Below are 19,762 nucleotides of genomic sequence, written 5' to 3'. Positions count from 1 at the left end.
ACTGGTGCAGGGCTGGTCCCTCCCTTTCCCCCAGCCTTGCACCGGTCCTGCCTAGTCTTTCAGCCTCCCAGAGCCCTTCCTGCTGGGTCTGTCTCAGGCTGAAGTGTTCCTACTTTGAGGGGAAAGAACATCTCCCTTGGGCTCCTGTCTTCCCTCTCATCTGTTTTTGTAGGGTCTGTTGAAGTGGTTGGTTCTCATAAAGTCCCCCTGGGTAGAACCCGAGGGCCTCCCTCCAGCAGTGATACTTTATTTTTAATGAGGCAGGGCAGGTCCTTCTGTGGCCTGCTGCTTCCTATTTCATCTCTTTCCTACTCTCTTGTTTTGTTTTGGCTCGTCTAAGGAAACAGTAACTTTCTCCAAAATAAACTTTATTACTAACATGAAACAAAATTTTCAGGGAAACTGAGAACTCTGGGTGTGAAGGAAGTAAGGAAACAAAGAGGGCCTGGCAGCCTCCTGGGGTTTGGGATGTGGAGGAGAGCCCAGGAAGGACGCTCAGAGGATGGTGGTGGCAGCAGGCAGCACTTCCTGACTCATGAAAATGTCCAGGTCCAGATTGGGATCTTCCAAATCCAGTTTCAGAAACTTGTTTACTAACGTCTGGCAACTGAGGGGAGAGAGAACAGTGAGATTTATGGAAGCATGGATAACAGAATCCCTGAGCAGAGGGAAGAGGATGCAGCACAGGAAACCTGAGACCTTGAGAATTTAGGAATTTCAGGAAGAAATTTTGAATCTTTAAAGGGCAAGAGGCTGTCTGAGTCCCTGAAAGGGGTAGAAGAGCTGCAGAACATGCTAGAGAGAACAAGGACCCTGGGCCTGCACTCACTTTTCCATTTGTTTCTCCTTTAGCAGCTCCTTGACAGGCTTGATGGGCTTTCCGCTGCAGATCAAGTCTGAGACCTAGGACCGAGGAGGAAGGGGCAGAGGTGGGCGTGGGTGTTGGATAAGAGAAGAGAGAGTAAGGGTCAGAAATCCCATGGGCCCAGAAATCCAGGTCCCTCAGAGAAGCAGGGACAGTGGGAGGGAGCCCTGATGGAGGCGGTTGCTGTTTGGACCTCACCTCCTTGCCACGAGCAACGAGTTTCTCAGGAAGCCCAGCCTGGGCAGCTGTGTGGGAGGCATGGCTGGCATTGGCAACACCTTCACAAACCTGATAGAAGAAGACAAGGTCATTCCCATCTTCACAGGTCTCCATGGTCTTAAAAGAGAAGAAAAGGGGAATGCTATCAGTCATTCTGCTTCCTGCCCCAGTCCCTTGGTCAGTTGCTGTGGAGAGTGAGAAACAGGAAGGGACATGGTCCCTGTGCTCAGGGAGCCCCTGTTCTGATGGAGAAGCCAGTTCCCAGCTCAGGGAAATGCTCGGCCTAGGGGCCCCTAGGGAGCTGGTTTGGTTTCCTCACCAAATACTGCACGAGGGGCCCCTGTGGCAGCAGCTGTAGCTGAATGAGGCTCAGAAAGTTGGTGGCCACGAAGATGTGGGGGCACGTGGGCCCAAGCGCCAGCCAGTGTCGGATCACGGCCGCCAGAAGCGCGAGCCCATCCACCTGTGCAGAGGGCAGGGGTGAGGCTGTGGAACCACAGGTGCCCCGTGCGCCCCTCTCCTCCTGCCGGGCCTCTCCCGCCTCACACTCTGTTTCTTTTCCACCCACACACCCCTATTCTTTTCCAGGGGCGCAGCCGCACCCTCTTGTTCCTTAGCCCTCCTTCATTTTCCCCTCCTTAGCTCCTCAACAGCTTCTCCCCTTACCGTGTTGGTTCCCTTTCCAAATTCATCGATAAGGACCAGCGACCGCTCGGTGGCATTGTTCACTGCTTTCGCCACCTGCTGGGTACCAGGTGGACAAGGGAGAGTTTCAGAAACATTCGAGGCCTGTAACGCACTGACCACAGTCTGCCTGGCAGTGAAGCTGCTTGTGTATGTGTCCACCTGACTGGACTGCAAGTTCTTTAACGGCGAGACACATGTTTTGTTCATCCTTTCATTGCCAACAGTGCCTCACACAAAGCCAGGGATCGATAAAGGTTCGTGGTACTGATTCTCCTGGTCTCTGAACTGGGTGCTCCCTGCCCCTAGTGCAGAGAGCAGGCAGCAGAAGGAACGCTTTTCCTGTTCTGAACATTTTTCACGGGTAGGGTTCCTTCCCCATTATCCCCCTCCCCCAACCCTCCCTCCTTTTGACCTGGTTGAGGTCGATCATGAAGGTAGAGAGGCCAAGGGAGATGGATTCACAGCTATGGATTCGGGTGAAGATGGCGTCTACTGCCCCGATTTCTGCTTCCTCTGCTGGCACAAAGCTGCCCACCAGGGCCATGAATGTGATCAAGCCTACCTGAATACGGGAGGAGACAGGGCCCAGTGCCTCATGTGGCTGAGGTGAAGGTGAGGCTAAACTGAGGGGAGAACAATAGATCAAGAGAGATGGACACAGTTTAACAGAAGATCACAGCCCCTTCTGCTCGCTTTAGAATCAGTAAAGGGCAGGGAGTGAGCAAAGGCACACTTTAATTCAGAGGTGGGGGAGGAGAATTCAGGCCATGGAATGATCATTAGAGCATGGCTCTCCCTCAGGTAGAGAATGAGAACTTGGGAGGAAGAGGAGCAGCGGGTGTGGGTTATGGTCTTTTCATGACAGCTGGGGTCAGAACACAGTGGGAGAAGAGCCGTAGGGACCTGGGTTGACTGGCAGGTAGGGGATGGAGACAATGGAGAAGATTCCAGAGGCCCAGTTTGTAGGGATTCCTCTACCTGTTTGAGGTATATGCTCTTCCCTGAGGAGTTGGGTCCAGTGATGACTTTGACCCTCCCTTTGTACCCCCCGCATTCTGTGGAGTTGGGCACGAAGGTTCGGGCACAGAGTTCCATCAGAGGATGCCTGCAGTGGGTGGAGAGGTACCTTGCACATGGCCTGTGGATGCAGAAGATGGGGCCTTTGGGCCCCTCTTGTCTATGCCTCCACCCTTTTCTGTTCTCACCTGCCATTCTGGATTCGTACCCCAAGGAGCCGTGCGGAGTAATGGGGCCTTGAGTAGCCATAGTCCCGGGCGGCACTGGCAAGAGCCAAGAGGACGTCCAGGCGGGAGGCAAGGTCCAACACCCGGGTCAAGACAGCTGCCCGTGCCAGCACCTGACACTGCAGCTGGTACATCAGCAGGGTCTCCTGGTCTGGGGGCAGGTAAGGGAGGGAGCTGGGGGTCAGCTCCAGGGGAAAGTGAAGGAGAGACAAAGAGGCCAGCAGAGGGACCCAGAAACAGGCTTGCAGATACCATCTGAAATACCCAGAGACATTCAGAAAAGGCAGAGTCAGAGAGAGAAAGAGAGCGAGAGCAATAGCAGGAAGGAAAGGAGCCTATCAGAATCATCTCCATGCTGCCCGCTCCGCTCCAGCCACTCGCTTCTCCTCACCCCGGATGTCGCAGTGCAGGTCCCCCAGCAATGCATCCAGCTCCTTGGTTCGAGCACTACGATAGTGAAGCTTCTCCTCTGAGAGGAACTGGATACAAGGGTTCAAAGCTATGGGCTTTGCTTCTCTCGATCCTCATCCTCTCTAACCCCCGCTCCAGCCCTGACCTTGATTTCTTTCTCCTTTGTCTCAGAGCTGGTAAAGATCAGAGTAAAACAACAGAAGAGGGATCCCACATTGGGCAGTGCTGATGGGGTAAGGCCTTCCCCTCAGCTGCTCATTCACTTTCCTTATCAACCCCTACAGAGGTCAAGGGTCTCACCATGAAGTCCAGACCCTCAATCTCAAAGTCATTGGTCTCCACCATGGAAGGCAGGCGGGGAATACAAAGAAGGAAGCCAATCTGGGGAGAGTAAAAAAGAGATAAAGCAGAGAGTGATGCACTGGGCACTTTCTTTCCTTAGAGGAAGCCAGAGTCCCCTATATCCCCCAATGCTTCCCTCAGGGGTCTAAAGCCACCAAAAAGTGTTCATGTTCTTCAGATTTCTCCAGGGTTTTCTTATCTACTAATGTGTCCTTCATAAGCCTAATGTCCCCCTAAAAAACCCCTGGGGAGCACACCCACCCTCCTACCCTCACCAGAGGGATGTAGATGACACTGCATGAAGGAATACGGGGGTCCAGATTTTCCAGCTCCTTCCGAGCCACCTCAGTGAGGAAACTGGGAAGTCCTGTCAGCCTTCGTTTTTCTAGGAGGGTGAAAGACACGTGGATATCAAAAGTAAGGTTCCTGCTCTGGTTGCGATGATTATCCCCAGTTGTAGTGGCCGCCTACCGAGAATGGTACCCCATCACTGGGCAGGCTCATGTTTCAGTGCTCACAGGCCCATCCGTACACCTAACACTCACTCTCATCAATTTCAGGATCTATGTTGGGGAGGACTGTGAAGCGATTTTCAGCAAGACTGCCCTCAAAGTCCACCTGAGGAGACAAGAAGTCCAGGTTCTTTACATCCAGCCCCATCTCGTCCTGTTCCTCACCTCTACTTGGGCCCCTTCAGTCCCTGCTTTAACCCTAACCCTCCAAGCCTCCAAGCAGATCCCTGATATTTTGCCATCTCCTCTCACCATCCCATCCCTTGGTCATCCAGCAGACCTCAGTGTCTCCCATGCATCCCCATCTTCCACACCACATTCCCCAGAGCCCAGTCGTTCTCTATTATCCAAACCCATCTCTCTCCCCTAGTTTCCCAGGAGCTCTGCCTCTTTCCTTCCACTCACCACTTTCCCAATGAGGCTGGCAATGTGGTGTAGGTCATCAGAGAACTCTTGGGCAATGTCCCGAAAGAGCTGAATGGACTGGGGCAGGGAGCGGCAAGCACCCCTCAGGCCCAGGGCACTGTACACTGTCTGTAGGAGAAATGGACAGAGGAGGGTGGCCCATACCCAGGCCGGGCTTAGGCGAGGGGACAGGGATGGACTGAGAAGAACAAAGACCAATTGGGAAAAACACAACAACAGAGACAGAGAGAAGATCTCAAATGCAAAAAAGAAAACAGTGAGAGAGAAAATGGTATCTGCAGAACTCTTCACCAGGCACCACACTAAACACTGAGGCTCCAAAGACAACAAAGACAACTGGGTCCCTTGTCCTAGATGGGCTCGTGGTCTAGTAAGGAAGACAGAAATACACCCAGAAGATTTAAAAATAAAGTGGTAGGTGCTTTGATAGAGATTTGTACAATATCCCAAGAGAGAAGTTTGTACAGAGGAAGGAGAAAGAGAAATAGGGATATGAAAGGCAGAAAGAAGTAAATGAGCAGAAGGGGCAATGACAGCATTCAGGTAAGAGACAGCAGGAAGAGAGGATGGGTGAGAGTCACTGAGAATTAATTCCCCAGCGTGAAAGTCAGTGTGACCTGAGGTGGTTGCTCTAACCAGGGATTAGACTGAGTGGATAGACCCAATCCAAAGGACATTGACTGAGCCTCACTCTGTGACAGAGGATATATAAAGTGTGTAAACCAAAGGGTTTATAATCTAGCCATGATGGAAACAAGCAACAAAAACAATGACTACCCACAAAAAAGACTGACCAAGTTGTGAAACTGACTAAAATTACTAAGGAAGTTCAGAGAATAAGACTAATATGGGCTAAAATAGTTGGGATAGCTTTGCAGAGAAAAAGAAATGAGCTTGGTCTTGAATAAGGCAATTCCAAAGGGAGGAGGGTATTCTGGGTGGGGGGAAGAGCATGGGCAAATGAATAGAGGTAGGAGTAAGAACTAACACTTATTGAATGTTTACTACCCGCCAGGCAATATTCTAAACTTTTTACATGTGTTAATTTCATTCAATTCTCAAAATAATCCTAGGAGATAGGGACTAGCACGACTCCATTTTACAGATGAGCAACCTGAAGCACAAAGAGGTAACACAATTTGCTCAAGTTCTCACAGAGAGTAAATAGAAGAGCTGGGAATTGAGCCCAGGTGTCTGGCTTTTAACCACCATGCTATCCTGAGCAGGAACATGGTGGGTCTCCCAGGCAGAGTGCTTGAACGCAGAGCCTGGCCTGGCTGAAGCCAAGGATAAATGTTAAGTAGTGGGAGGGGATATACAAATAGTCACACACATCTGCTCACGTAAAATAAAACTGAAACTACTTTATGTGTTAGGTAAATATACTGTAGAGGGCTTCCCTGGTGGCCGCCTGTCAATGCAGCGGACACGGGTTTGAGCCCTGGTCGGGGAAGATCCCACATGCCACGGAACAACTAAGCCCGTGCGCAACTACTGAGCCTGCGCACTAGAGCCCATGAGCCACAACTACTGAAGCCCATGCGCCACAACTACTGAGCCTGCGCTCTAGAGCCCACAAGCCACAACTACTGAGCCCACATTCCACAACTACTGAAGCCCGGGCGCCTAGAGCCCGTGCTCTGCAACAAGAGAAGCCACCGCAATGAGAAGCCCGCACACCTCAACCAAGAGTAGCCCCCGCTCGCCGCAACTAGAGAAAGCCCGTGCGCAGCAACGAAGACCCAACGCAGCCAAAAATAAATAAATACATTTAAATTAAAAAAAATTTTTTAGGCTCTCTCGCCTTCTGAGATGGCCCCCACTCTGTCTGTGGAGTGTGCTTCTCTCTAAATAAATCCACTTCTTAAGTATCACTTTGTTTCACACTGAATTCTTTCTGCAATGAGACATCAAGAACCTCAAATTCACTAGGAACAGAACTATAGCAGCTGCTGCAGCAAAAAAGCTGGAAACTGAAACCATGCACAGAGGAACTTCAGACAGTCACTGGAAACTTCGAATAGCAGTGGAGGAGGAGTAGCTGGAAAGCAGATGTTACAGCTGGAATTCACATTGCTATCTTGAGCTAGGTGGTAGAAGCCACATGCTGAGGATGGCAGAACAGGAAGACAGAAGGAGACTGGGTCACTGAGGACTTTATGAAACCATCCAGCAATCATGGACTGCTTATTTTTATCCTTTTCTATAAAAGATAAATAAACTTAATCTTATTTAAGCCAAAAAAAAAATTTTTTTTAAAAAGGTTATCTATAGGTGGAGAGAGGGAAAAGGGATAGAAGCTACAATTAATTGACTATACCTTGTTTGGGAGATTTGACTTTGGAACTGTGTAAATATTCTACATAATTATAAGATTAAGTTTTAAGAAGCAATTATTAAAAATCAAAAAAAGAATGAAACAAATGAACATAATGTATATCCAGATAGTGACATAACCACTTGAAATAGTGACTAAAACACAGCAATTTGACTGTATATCCCTAGGGAGAACAGAAAGAACTATCCCTCCTTCCCCCAAAAAAATCTTAAACAGTGTTCAATAATCATATAGTTGGTAGTAACGGTGATATTGCTATTCTAAGATTGTTGTGGATGTAATGTAGGAAAAAGCAAATAAGTGATACTTTGATTTTCTCATTCCTAGTGTTATTGAGACACAGAATCTCCAGTATGGAAGAAGGAAATATTGAAGAGGATAAAAATGGAATATACAAGGTAAGAACCCTGTGGTGCTGAATTTAAATAGGTGATATCACAGATGTAGAAAACAAACTAATGGTTACCAAGGGGGAAACGGTGGGGGAGGGATAAACTGGGACATTGGGATTGACATATACACACTACTATATATAAAATAGATAACTAATAAGAACCTACTGTATAGCACAGGGAACTCTAATCAATACTCTGTAATGACGTAAATGGGAAAAGAATCTAAAAAAGAGTGGATATATATTTATGTATAACTGATTCACTTTGCTATACAGCAGAAACTAACACAACATTGTAAATCGACTATACTCAAAAAAAAAATTAAAAAAAAAAGAATATAGATACAGTGATCTCTAAAAAACTAAAACAAAATAAATAGGTGATGTCAGTACTAATTTATCATGTATTTTATTTTTTTTAAAGTTCCTAGATCTGTCCACAGAAAAGGCCTACAAGCAAAAAGCAAAACATGCTGAGTACCCTCTAGCATTCACTGTGGTATACAGAAATACCATTTCTCACTAAAAGGAACCAGGGCTCCTCAGAGAAATGTCTGGTTCCGGGTCAGAACGGGTAGGTGTAAATGGTATATCTGGTACATCTTGTCAAACCAGAGAGTGGGGAAGCTATCCAAGTCTACTAGTGTCATGTTAAAGGACTCAGAAGCCAACATGAAGAGGCTCCCATTGGCCAAAGATGGAATAACTCGAATATGTGTAAAGATTAAAAATGCAGTGAAAAAAAAAAAAAAAAAGCAGTGGCCTGAAGCACGAAGAAATCTGTAAGTTTGTAATGATACTAAAACAACAACAGCAACCAAAAAAAACTCATTGGTTGCCTTGGAGGATTATGGAACTAATTTCGTATTTGCTGATAGCTGGACAGATAAAATCAGGGGGAAAAAAATCAAGCAATGTTCTGTGATATCACTAGGTAACCAAAGAGTAGATGAGAGGAAGTCTTCCTTCCAGAAACGTTCTGTCTAATAAATGAAGAAAGAATGACAGAATTAGAATAACACTACTTTGCAATCTCTAAAGAACTAATGGGGCTTCCCCGGTGGCGCAGTGGTTGAGAATCTGCCTGCTAACGCAGGGGACATGGGTTCGAGCCCTGGTCTGGGAAGATCCCACATGCCGCAGAGCAGCTGGGCCCGTGAGCCACAATTACTGAGCCTGCGTGTCTGGAGCCTGTGCTCCGCAACAAGAGAGGCCGCGATAGTGAGAGGCCCGCGCACCGCGATGAAGAGTGGCCCCCGCTTGCCACAACTAGAGAAAGCCCTCGCACAGAAACGAAGACCCAACACAGCCATAAATAAATAAATAAATAAATAAATTAAAAAAAAAAAAAAAAAAAAAAAAAACTAATGGACTTAGATATTAAACATCAACGACTGCTAACATCACAAAAGGAGAGTCAGACATACTGACATTATGTTCCTCCATTTATGAAACACTATTGAAAAAAATTAAACTTGAAGCTGATCAAGCTTCTAGATTCAACTATTAATTTACAGAAATTTTAGAAGAGGAGAGAAACATGTAAAAAACAGGGAATGTAATCAGTGAAATTCAGGCTAAGGAAAACTCTGTAGGACAAATAATCCAGCTTCTTCAACAAATACATTGCAAGGGGGAAAAGATATATATATGGAGAGATGGAGAGATGGGGGGAGAGGGAGAGGGAGGAGAGAGAGAGAGAGAGAGAGAGAGAGAGAGAGAGAGAGAGAGAGAGAGAGAGAGAGACAGAGAGAGAGAGAGAGAGAATGGTGAAATGGAGAAGGAACCCATAAAGGAGACTCAGAAAGACATCATCCCATCGCTATATGAACATATTTTGATCCTAATTAAACAAACTGTAATTTTAAAAAATCATTACATTTAAGAGATAAATAGAAATTTAAACATGAGATAATTGATATTAAAGAATTACATTAATTTTTAGATAAGATAATGGCATTGTTATTCTTTTTTAAAAATAATTTTCTTTTAGAAAGCATATTGAAATATTTATGGGTGAAATGACATGATGGCTGGGAACTACTTCAAAATAATCCAGGAAAAGGAAAGTGAGAGAAGATATACATGAAACAAGATTTGTATGAGTCAAAGTGTTAAGGCTACATGGTGGGTACATGGGAGTTCATTGTATTATTCTCTCTAAATTTTTTTTGACAATTTCCACAGTGCAAAGTTTTTTTAAAAGTGTTGGGATAAAGTTGGACCGAGTGACGAGAGTAAAGAGGGTTTAGAACACATGCTGGGGGTCTTAACCTGGACTTCTAGATTCAAGAAGGGAGGTCTTACCTTGTAGAGAACCTGCCAGTCACTGACCTTGGTGTGGGACAACTTCATGCGTTTAAGAATCAGCTGGAGTCAAACAAGGAGACAGCCGCTGTTTTCCTTCTCCCACCCTAATGCCCCTCAAGATGCCCAGCATCCCTCAACCTCCTTCCCCACCTCCCTGCCCCCAACCCCGAGCTCACAGGTACGTTCTTGATGTGACCCAGCAATCGATGCAGCATCTGAGCCATGTCCAGATTCTGGGGTAACAGGAAAAACTGAATGACATCCAGACGGGAATTTAGTTCCCCCAGGTCCTGGGTTGGACGTGTGAACCATAGCCTGGAAGTGAGGGTTGGAGTGAGGAGACCAGAAATTACATCTGTTCTCATCACTGTCTTGATCTCAATTTGTGAAAGTGTGCATTTGGAGGTCCCTGGGGATTGTGGCAATATGTATCTGCACTGGTAAGTACAGTGTCCTATCTATGCAGGTGTGTTTACTTGCATCTACTGAAAATCTCTGGATGTGAGCACAACTGTGTGTATCTCGGTTTTGATGGATATGACCATGTGTCATTCCATGTGGATATGTGATGGAGTTTGTCAATATTTTAGAGGGAGAGCAGTGTGTTGAGGCATTTGAATGCCAACACTCTAGCTCTCTCTGCAGCTGAGTAGGAGTGAGTCAGAAAGAGTTTGTATATCTGTATTTAGTGAGTCAGAAAGAGTTTGTATATCTGTATTTAGCTATTTTAGTTGTATTTAGCTGTGACATTCGTCTTTTCATGTTTTTCCTGTGAAAGTATATAAATGTTCCATGTAGAATAAGTCCTCAATTCATGATAATGTTCATCCCTGCAGAGAAGAAAGTATTGGGTAGAGATACTTAAAGGGCTTCAATAACATTGTCTTATTTTTAAATTGGCTAGTGGAAACACAGAGGTTTATATTATTATTATTATTATTATTATTATTATTATTACCTTTTCTGTGTCTGAGGTTATTTCCTAATAAATTAAATTATTATACAGAAATAAATGTCTCATCTGTGTTTGTCTAATTCTGGGTATCCCTATCTCCCTGTGGCTATGAAGAGTGTGAGATTCTACAAGGACCTGGGAGCCCAAGGATTCTTTCCTACATTAGAGCAAGCCATTAGGCATACCATTTTGTATAAGAGCCAACCTGTGAAGACACTGGGGCCTAAGGATGTGTATCTCACACTGTAGTCTACGGCCAGTTACCCTGGGTTAGAACATCCCAGGTTAGAATGAAGTGGAAGACTCATGTGGATTCGAGGGTGGGTTTTAGGCACCTCTGCTCCTTGGCCACAGAGGAGCAGAGGTGCCTGAGGCAGTGTAGGCCAGTCTGTGAATACCCTCCCCACCTGGAGAGCACGAGCCTCACCAGACTTTCTTATAAAACACCTGGGTAGCTCTGACTCATGTACTTCGAGTGCCTGGAGGTCTTAGTCGAGCCAGACTCAAGTCAGCTGAGGGGATGAGGCCCTTAGAAGGTAAGCAAATTGTCCAAAGTCATGCAGCTAGTAAGAAGTACAACTGGATCTCAAACTCAGGTCTCCCGCCTGCTAGGACAGTGCTCTTTAGAGCATACTGTGACATTTAGTCACCTTCCAGGTGCCCTGTCTGGCTTCAGGCCAGCTGGGCCCTTGGCTGATCATCAGATTGTGATTCTATGCCCTGCAGGATCCTATCTAAGGAATCTGCACCCCTCCCTCACCTTTAACTCAGTTCTCTTCTCCTTTGAGAATTCCTTCCCTTTCATCCCTGGTTGAGATTAGGGATCTGCGCCTGAAGCACTAGAGAACGTGGAGGTAATTAAATCACCCCACCAATTACCTGGAGATGGCCTCAGAGATAATCCTAAATTAACCTCCAAAAGACATACATTGCAGGGCAGGTGGCATGGGGAAAAGATTGTGCACCTGCAGGCTAGCAAAGGTTTCCTGAGTTTTTAGAGATGATGTAACCAGTGTGCTTGCATTCTACTGCGTACAAGGCCATGTGCTGAGCTAACAGGAATGGGCCACTGCATAGAGCTCACTCACAGCTATGAGGGCAAGTAGATTCACCAACTAATTCCAACCTGATGTGATAGTGCAACTAGAAAACATAAACAAGCACTATGTGACCACACAGCAAAGTGCATGTCAGTCTCCTCAGAGGTGCCTGTGAAAGCTTCACCAGAAAGGTGATAGTTGGGTTGCAAGAGGATGTAAGACTTTGACAGGTGGACAGCAGGGGAAAGACTTTCCAGAGGGAACAGCATAAACATAGGCTTGAGGGGGAATTCCCTGGCGGTCCAGTGGTTAGGACTCCGCACCTTCACTGCTGAGGGCCTGGGTTTAATCCCTCGTCGGGGAACTAAGATCCCACAAGCCGCACGGCCGAAAAAACAAAACAAAACAAAACAAAACATGGATATGAGGAGGTAAGCCTGGAAATTAAAATTGAGGGGCCCTGAATGCCATACTGCTAAAGATGCGACCCTTAATCATGCAGGTAATGCGGAAACCTCCTGAGGTTTATGTTTTGTTTCTACTTAAGCTTTAAAAAAAAAGGGGGTGGGGGAGTGACATGCTCAGACCTCTAGTTTGGAATGAAGAATAGATTGGAAAAAAGAAGCGTTTAGAGGCAGAGACCAATTTGAAGGTGAATGCAATGCTCCAGGTTAGAAATGAAGATAGCCAGAATTAGAGCAGAGGAAAGAGGGAGAAGGGGATGGCTGAGAGAGACATTTCTGGATAGAATCAATAGGTCTCAGTGAATAATTGAATATGGGGGGTGAGGGAGAAGCATCAATCCAAGGTTCAGAGCCTGAGAAGCTATATTGCCAGCAATGCCATTAACCAGAAAAGGGAATGCAGGAAGAGGAACAGGGCCAGTGGGTGTCAGTTTGGATGCTCTGAGTTTGAGCTGCCTATGGAAATTGCAGGTGGCGATGATGTGCAAAGAGCATTCCACATATGGAGCTCGGAACTAGAGATACAAATTTGAGAGTCATCAGAGAACAGCTCAAATTTGAAGTGTGTTTTTAATAATTAAAGATATTACCATGTGTACATTGCTGTCTCGTGATTCTGCTTCTGCTGCGTGTATGTATGAAAGTCCGTGTATCATCAGTGGGTACATGTGCATCTGTGCTGACAACGTAAAATGAGAATAACACTAGCTACCACATGGGGTCGTTGTAAGGATTAAATTTATTTAGCCAGCATTCGGGAAAGGGCAGTTGTTTTCATTACTACTAAGGGTGGTGTGTTTTGAGTCTACAGATTGCCTGCATTAACCTGTAGCACGTGTGTGACTCTTACTCACCTGAGCAGTTTCTCTCCCCACTTACAGCGGCATCTGTTGAGGATTCCTGTTGGGAGTTGGGGTACGGAGTGAGCCTGTTACAAGCAGGGTCAGGGAAAGGAATGTATGGATGTGTCTAAGCTGAGGCATCAGGGTCAGAGGTTTGGGTGTTCGGCTGGCTGGCCTGGGGGGCGTTCCCCAGATACAGGACACAAAGGCAGCCAAAGCCAGAGTGTGGCCACAAGTCTGAGCCGGGATTACCTTACATGGGCTTGGGGGAGGGAATGGGCACTCACAGGAACACTCAGCCAGAAAAATATGCAGAGCAGGCATAGTTAGACTCACAAAAAGCCCAACACATACACATAAACATTAGACACAACCACTGAGAAGCACAGTGAAACCATGTGGTTACTTGGGGTGATGTCCCCAATACACCCTAAAGCCTGAAACAACTATAAGAGATAAAGACTCCATGCAAAGCAAACATGGGAGTTATGCAGCTACATAATTCTCCTCTATACATAGGGCCTCCCAAAGACCCTAGACAGGTACACCACTAGTAGGAATATTCATACAAACCCAAGGAATAAACATGGAATTGGTAAAGTAAGAAATGATACTCAAATGACACTGGACAACTATACTGGACAAGGTTTCGGGAAGATGCCCAAGCTGAGGGAGAGTACAAAGAGGATAATAAAGCTGGATTGGGACTTCCCTGGTGGTGCAGTGGTTAAGAATCCGCCTGCCAATGCAGGGGACACGGGTTTGAGCCCTGATCTGGAAAGATCCCACATGCCGCAGAGCAACTAAGCCCGTGCTCCACAACTACTGAGCTTGCACTATAGAACCCGCGAGCCACAACTACTGAAGCCCCCGTGCCTAGAGCCCGTGCTCCGCAACAAGAGAAGCCACCGCAATGAGAAGCCTGCGCCCCGCAATGAAGAGCGGCAACTAGAGAAAGCCCGAGTGCAGCAACGAAGACCCAACGCAGCCAAAAATAAAAAAATTAAGAAAAAAAAAAAGAAGCTGGATTGGAGCAGAAGAGACAGTTGGCAATGGGATGAAGTGGAAAGAGAGGGGCTGGGATACATCTTTGGAGGCAGCTGCTTTTCTGGCAGGCCTGTGTAGTTTGGGATGAGGGAGGGGGCACACCTACCAAAGAGGCTGAGCCCCTCCTTGAGTCCACTGGCCACTTTGTACACTGAGGGGTGAGGCTCACTCTTAAATATCTGCAGAACACTATCAGGGAGAAATTAGGGTAATTTGTATTTTAAAAGGCAACTGAGAAAATGGAATGGGGATTGGGAACACCTCCTGAGATCAAGTCTTGATGTAAGGTTTGTCCCTCACTGCTCTCTGCCTCAGTTTCTCCCTTTAGAAAAGGAGGGTGACACCTTTGTGCTTTTCTTCTTCTCTCCCCTCACCCCTCTTCTCTTTCCTTCAGGGAGAGAGCTCTTAATAGCCCCAGGATTAAAGAAATTGGAGCCCCGTTAAGGATTATTAGAGCATTAAGCTTAATCCTTCTCCCTCCCCAAAGATGACAGCTTGCCTCCATCTCCTTACCTGTAAGTGTCTTGATCTATGCTCACCAGATGGGTCCTGAGGACAGAAAACAAGCAGAAAGGAAGGTGGCTGGGGTATGAGAGGTATGAGTTCATTCTTAAGTTATACCCGCTTAGCTCTCCTTCAAGAGTACTGTCTCAGTTTTCTCCCCAGAGCTCCACACCCTCTCAGGAGCTCCTGTGTATCCTAGAGCGCTTTACCAGATGGGTCACTGCCAACGCCCCCCATCCCGTCTTACTTTCCAGGCCTCCCAATCCCACCTTACTTTGGTTGAGGTTAGGGTAAATGACCTACAACACAAATTTCTTAAAGCCTAGGATGGGGACGCTGACGTTATAGTCTTCCAGTTCAACCCCGATTCTTCTTCGACCCATGAACTTCAGCAGCCCTCCAAGTGCTCGAACCTAGGAGGGGATCAGTAGTGGAGGTGGGGTAAATCCCAACGTCTTGGAGGCTGGACGACACCAGGGAAAACTACTATTTTCCAGGGCTGGGCTAGTATCTCCCAGGACTCAAACCTAGTCTCCAGGTGCTTGTGCCTTTCTCTAACCTGCTGCAGCCCAGCCCTTATCTTGCAGGACCCATCTCACCGTGAGGAGGCAGTCAAAGGGGATGATGGAGGAGAGGAAGAGGATTTTCTCAGTGGCAGTCATGGAGTCTGGGATGAAGGAGTAGTTTCCAGAAAGGAGGCGCTGTTTGCTTATCTCCAGGCCTATTTTGAGGGAAGGGAGGGAAAGATCTTATAGCCCGATTCTTCACCTTATTTTAAGAATGAGAAAACAGAAGCAAGAGAGATGATGTGGCTTGCCAAATTCACACAGGCAGTTAATGTAAGGCTGAGACAAGAACCAAATTTTCAGACTCTTTATTCTACATATACTATAAAGAAGTTTGGCTGGGAACATAAACTGAGAAAGATAAATGGCTCAGGAGAGTAAGATATCTGTCTGGAATTGGGGATTTGGGGTCAAAAAAATCACATTAACAGAGGAACTAATAACATGAATGCCCTAACATCTAATTTAGGATAGAACATTCCCTGTCCTTTTTGCAAAACCTGGGAAGGTTATGGAAGTGTCTTCTAGATGAACGAGGTCACTGAGGCAGTGCCTTTTTTTTTTTTTTTTAAGGGGCAAATGGCTTTGGCTTAAACGGGAAAATGCCAACAATCAAAGCTGACCAAAAAGTGTTACTACTCCCTCTTCTCACGGAAGGCCCTCATCCCTAGACAAGCCTAAGCTGCAGGTTATTAAAGGGTAGGGATTAGGAGAGATCGTGGGGAGACTGGTCATGGGGCTTGAAGAACACAAAGGTTTAGAATGAGATAGGGCTGAGGGGAGACCTCCAATGATGAAGGTGGAGTTAGGAGAAAGAAAACTGGGATGGGGGATTGGGCAAAGCAAAAGGGAGGAGATACCAAAATCCACACTTGGCAAATATATGATTTCAGGTCTCTTAGGCTCTCTGTGCTCTTGGGAGGCTGTGAGGGAGGCAAAGAAAGGGCCATCAGTCTGTACATCTCAGTCCTTCTGCCGCTGTTCCACCTTCCCTCTCACCCAATTCTGGTCTCCTGGCTGTAGCTCCCCCCAAGACCCTTTAGTCTCCTGGAACATTCCATAATTTAGTCCTTCCCCATTTTCCCTCTCTCCCTTACTCAGTCCTTACCAAGCTTCCCCAGAAACCGAGTCATATTCTCATCCTGTTTGGCGCTCGTGACAACAGACTGGGGATCGATTTCATCCAGAACTTGGAATGAGAATGGAGACCAAATGAGTTCAAGGATCTTTATCTTTTGACTAAGAGGGAACCTGTAAGCCCTCCCCTTGCTATCTCCCTTCACCCCTCAGAAACTTATTTCCTCCCTCTAAGAGTAGGGAGTGCCCACCACGTTGGGAGCATAAGTCGGAGTCAGACATGAGATTAGAAAAGGAAAGAGTAGTAAGACTGATGGGGTGGTGGGAGGGAAGAGGGGTGCCCAGGAGATTATCACTAGACTGTAAACCCTTAAAGGACAGACATGACTGATTTGCCCAGGACTGTATCTCCAGCTCCTGGTACATTTGTGAATAATGAGATGAATTCCTAAAAACAACAAAGGGGGCCTCTAGAAGTCAACCTATAAAAATAGATTGAGTCAGGTAAGGACCTACGAGTGAAATACACTTCTAATCCCAGAGTAGAGGAATTCCTAGTTCTGTTCTCACCTCTCTGGAGCAGCCTGAGGCTCTCGTGGTCTGGGGCATCTGGCATAAAGTAGATGGTGGAGTCACTAGTGTCATAGTAGGCAAGGCCCAGGTATCCTGAGTTCCACAGCACACACAGATGAATCTGTCCGGCAAGGAAGAAAGGAAACTAATATTTGAACCACTCGTTAAGTGCAGGGTTGAGGCATGCCTTATTTAATTTAAATTATTTTATCAACTCTCTGAGATAGGCATCGTCACCACCATTCAGTTAACGTGAAACCGACATTCAGCGGAGGGAAGTGACTGGCCCAGCTCTTCTTCCCAGCCCCTTTATAATCTAACAATCAGACGTTCCAATCAACTCCCTGCTCTCCAGATTCGAGCTCTCGCTCCTCCGACATCGCCTCTCCGCCCCGCCCCCAGACCTCCGCGGGCTCCTCCTCTTCCTCCTCCTCGGCCTCCCGGGGGTCCGGCACTGGGGCCGGGCTAGGGAAGCTGGCCGAGGCCTCCCCAGGTCCCGGTCCCTGCGGCGTCCTGCCTGGGGTCGCTCCTACGGAGGCCATGGCCTTGGAGGCTCTGTGGATGAAGAAAATGAAGGCGGTTCAGGAGCGAGATCTCACCCGCGAGGAGGCGGGGGTAGCGGGGCGCGCAGAAATGCAACTCCACTGAGAACTAATGGGAGAGGGCTGAGGGGCAGGGCTGCTAGGGCCTTCCAGAGCTGTGGTCACAGGTGCAGGGCATCTGGAGGGGCGACTTCTCGGGTATTTCACTAAAGTACAGACTGTAGAAAACACCACTCGCCCCACCCTCATTCCTGTCACGCGGAGGTTGTATTTGGAGACGGTCTGAGGGTCCTGTGGGACAAGTTTTGCACACCTCCTCTCTCTGCCCCTGCCAACCAAGCCCCCAAGATCACAGCCTCACGCTCTTGACTTCCCCACCCAGTTGCGGACAGCTTGCGGCGTTTTCCCGCCTTTTCAGTCACCTGGGTCGCGACGTGCGCGAGACCGCGTCACTAAGTGTCGCGGGCCTGCGGGAGGGTGCGCCGACGCGAGGGCGGGGTGCGCGCGCACACGCCCCGCCTTCTTAGCCGCTATTGGTCGAAGAGACCCGGATCCTGCCTAGAGATCCAACAGAGCGAGAGGGAGGAGGGGACCGCAGAGAAGGGTGGACGATGATTGGCCTATTTGCATATGGGGCGGTGCCAGAAGTTCAAACTTCCCGCCCTCTGCTGTTGCCTAGCAACCGGGGCTCTGGCCCTTGATTGACATGGGGTGGAGCCTGTGAGAAGGTCATTAGCAGAGCTAGACTCCGAGACCCCGGAACGGGTCTAGGGGCGTTGGGTAATCTGGAGAGGAGGCCGACCTTAAAGGAACAGAGGCGCGTTTTTTTTGGTTTTTTGTTTTGTTTTTGTTTTTGTTTTTTCTGGAGAGTGGAGATAAGCAACAGTAATTCAACCTATGCCAACAATTCTAACTTAATATTTATAATGAGCTTAGAACAGTGCCTGGCAAACATAGTAAGAGCTACGTGAGTGTTTTAAATAAATAAGCGGAAATAAGAAGCGAGACTCCTATCTCAGCCCACCTTTGCCTGTTTCCTGGGTGCAGAGTATGATCACTCCCATAGGGACACCACAGGGCCTAATTAATAATTTCAGCGCCCCAAGAGAAGTTGGAAGAATTCGAATTTCACCAAGTTCTGGCAGAGAGAAGCAGACCTGCTAAAAAACACCTACACCCCTACTGAAACGTGCCCCTACCCCTGCACACACACAGACACACACACACACACACACACACACACCTCTAAGGACAGAAGGGTGTCATTCATTCATTCTGGGCCAGGTGGTGGACTCAAAACAGGGAACATAATTAAATCCCTACTCCATGAGCCTAATTTTTGAGTGTGTGTGTCTGAGGGGAGGAGAAGCAAGGAGATAGTGAAGGAGAAAGAAATAAACAATCATATACTTTTAAAAACATCTCTTAAAATACATCTTCACCCCCAGCTTTGTTCTGGGTACTCTGAGATGCGGAGATCCCACCCAAGAGCTTAGGAAAGATGGTAACCTGGCTCTGCTAACCAATGATTGGAAAATCCCCTCTAGTGAGAAAGGTGGGGGAGTGAGTTAAGGGCTAGGTTAATGGTTACCCCTGGCAAATTGTTTAGCAACGGGGCTATGGAAACCTGGAGGAGGCCAGGTGACAGCTCTAAGAAGTGTTGGGGAGGGACACACGTTCCGATCTGGGGTGGGAAGAGATTAGGGACTGGTTTACCAACCTGACGAAGGGGAGGGAGTGGAAAGAGAAGCCTGGGGAAGAAGAGGGGAGATACTGAGATAGGAGAAAAGCAGGGGCAAGGAGATTGAGATGGGAGGGAAACTTCTCTGATGCAGGATTTGGGGGTATAGCCCCTGGCTTCAAACCCATGCGGCACTGATGGATGGTACCAGGAGAGGGCAGCGTTACCTGTTGTTACCTGAAAAGTTAAGGAGAAATACTTTGTGGGTAGCCATGCCAGCTAGCCAAGGTCAATATTGATCAAGGCAGCTCTAGCTATAAAAGCTGTAGGGAAAGAGAGGCAGGGGAGAAGCTGCCAAACCTGTTTGAGCTCAGGGCTGGCCCCATTTGCCTGAATCTTCTCCCAGAAGGGAGATTTTTGTGGGGCAGATTCTCTGGTGGACATGGACCAGCTGGAGCAGAAAAGGACCCTGGGAAGTAGCACTGCTTTGACCTCCCTTCCTCAGATGGAAGGGGTCATGTGTGCAGATTTTGAGGGTCACCCTGGAGGAGATTCCCCCCCAACAAACACATACTCGTTGAATCATTCTACATCCTTATCGAATGTTACAATTCAAGGGAGCAAACACCAAATATATCCCCTCTCTGAGGAGAACAGAGAAAGGCCTTTCTCCATGGAGGAGAAAACCCACAGAAGAGGAAGCATGAGAGGAAACCGCTAACT

The 19,762-nt window shown here is 47.4% G+C and overlaps 1 protein-coding gene across 7 annotated transcripts; it reads right to left on the bottom strand.

The window, feature by feature from the left end:
- Window positions 1–351: 351 nt before the first annotated feature.
- MSH5 (mutS homolog 5) lies at window positions 352–17,849 on the bottom strand. 7 transcript variants are annotated; one of them, XM_036868280.1, is made up of 25 exons: window positions 17,781–17,849; window positions 17,221–17,371; window positions 16,814–16,937; window positions 16,275–16,355; window positions 16,027–16,089; window positions 15,200–15,321; window positions 14,904–15,013; window positions 14,610–14,645; window positions 14,203–14,285; window positions 13,062–13,107; window positions 9,925–10,063; window positions 9,746–9,808; window positions 4,686–4,814; window positions 4,314–4,386; window positions 4,044–4,153; window positions 3,727–3,807; window positions 3,407–3,494; window positions 2,977–3,166; window positions 2,750–2,876; window positions 2,184–2,333; window positions 1,751–1,825; window positions 1,404–1,547; window positions 1,064–1,201; window positions 830–903; window positions 352–607 (listed from the first exon to the last, which is right to left on the bottom strand). In XM_036868280.1, exons 2-25 carry the CDS (start codon window positions 17,356–17,358, stop codon window positions 496–498), a joined length of 2,496 nt encoding a protein of 831 aa, XP_036724175.1. In that variant the 5' UTR covers window positions 17,359–17,371; window positions 17,781–17,849; the 3' UTR covers window positions 352–495. The 7 variants fall into 7 exon arrangements, with proteins under 7 accessions (XP_036724175.1, XP_036724173.1, XP_036724174.1 ...); XM_036868278.1 differs by having other exon boundaries at window positions 357–607; window positions 1,751–1,828; XM_036868279.1 differs by lacking the exon at window positions 17,781–17,849 and adding an exon at window positions 17,737–17,765 and having other exon boundaries at window positions 357–607; window positions 1,751–1,828.
- Between the last annotated feature and the right edge of the window lie 1,913 nt (window positions 17,850–19,762).

Source organism: Balaenoptera musculus, chromosome 11, assembly GCF_009873245.2.
Source record: "Balaenoptera musculus isolate JJ_BM4_2016_0621 chromosome 11, mBalMus1.pri.v3, whole genome shotgun sequence".
Classification (NCBI taxonomy): Eukaryota; Metazoa; Chordata; class Mammalia; order Artiodactyla; family Balaenopteridae; genus Balaenoptera; species Balaenoptera musculus.
This window is presented reverse-complemented; position numbering and strand designations above follow the sequence as displayed.

Excerpts from the sequence above, each read along its gene's own strand:
- MSH5 (XM_036868278.1), bottom strand. The coding sequence starts at position 17,358 with ATGGCCTCCGTAGGAGCGACCCCAGGCAGGACGCCGCAGGGACCGGGA. Across the intron at positions 3,495-3,726 it reads TTGAGGGTCTGGACTTCATG|TTCCTCTCAGAGGAGAAGCT; the intron begins GTGAGACCCTTG and ends CCTTGTATCCAG. Across the intron at positions 2,877-2,976 it reads GTACGAATCCAGAATGGCAG|GCATCCTCTGATGGAACTCT; the intron begins GTGAGAACAGAA and ends CACCCACTGCAG.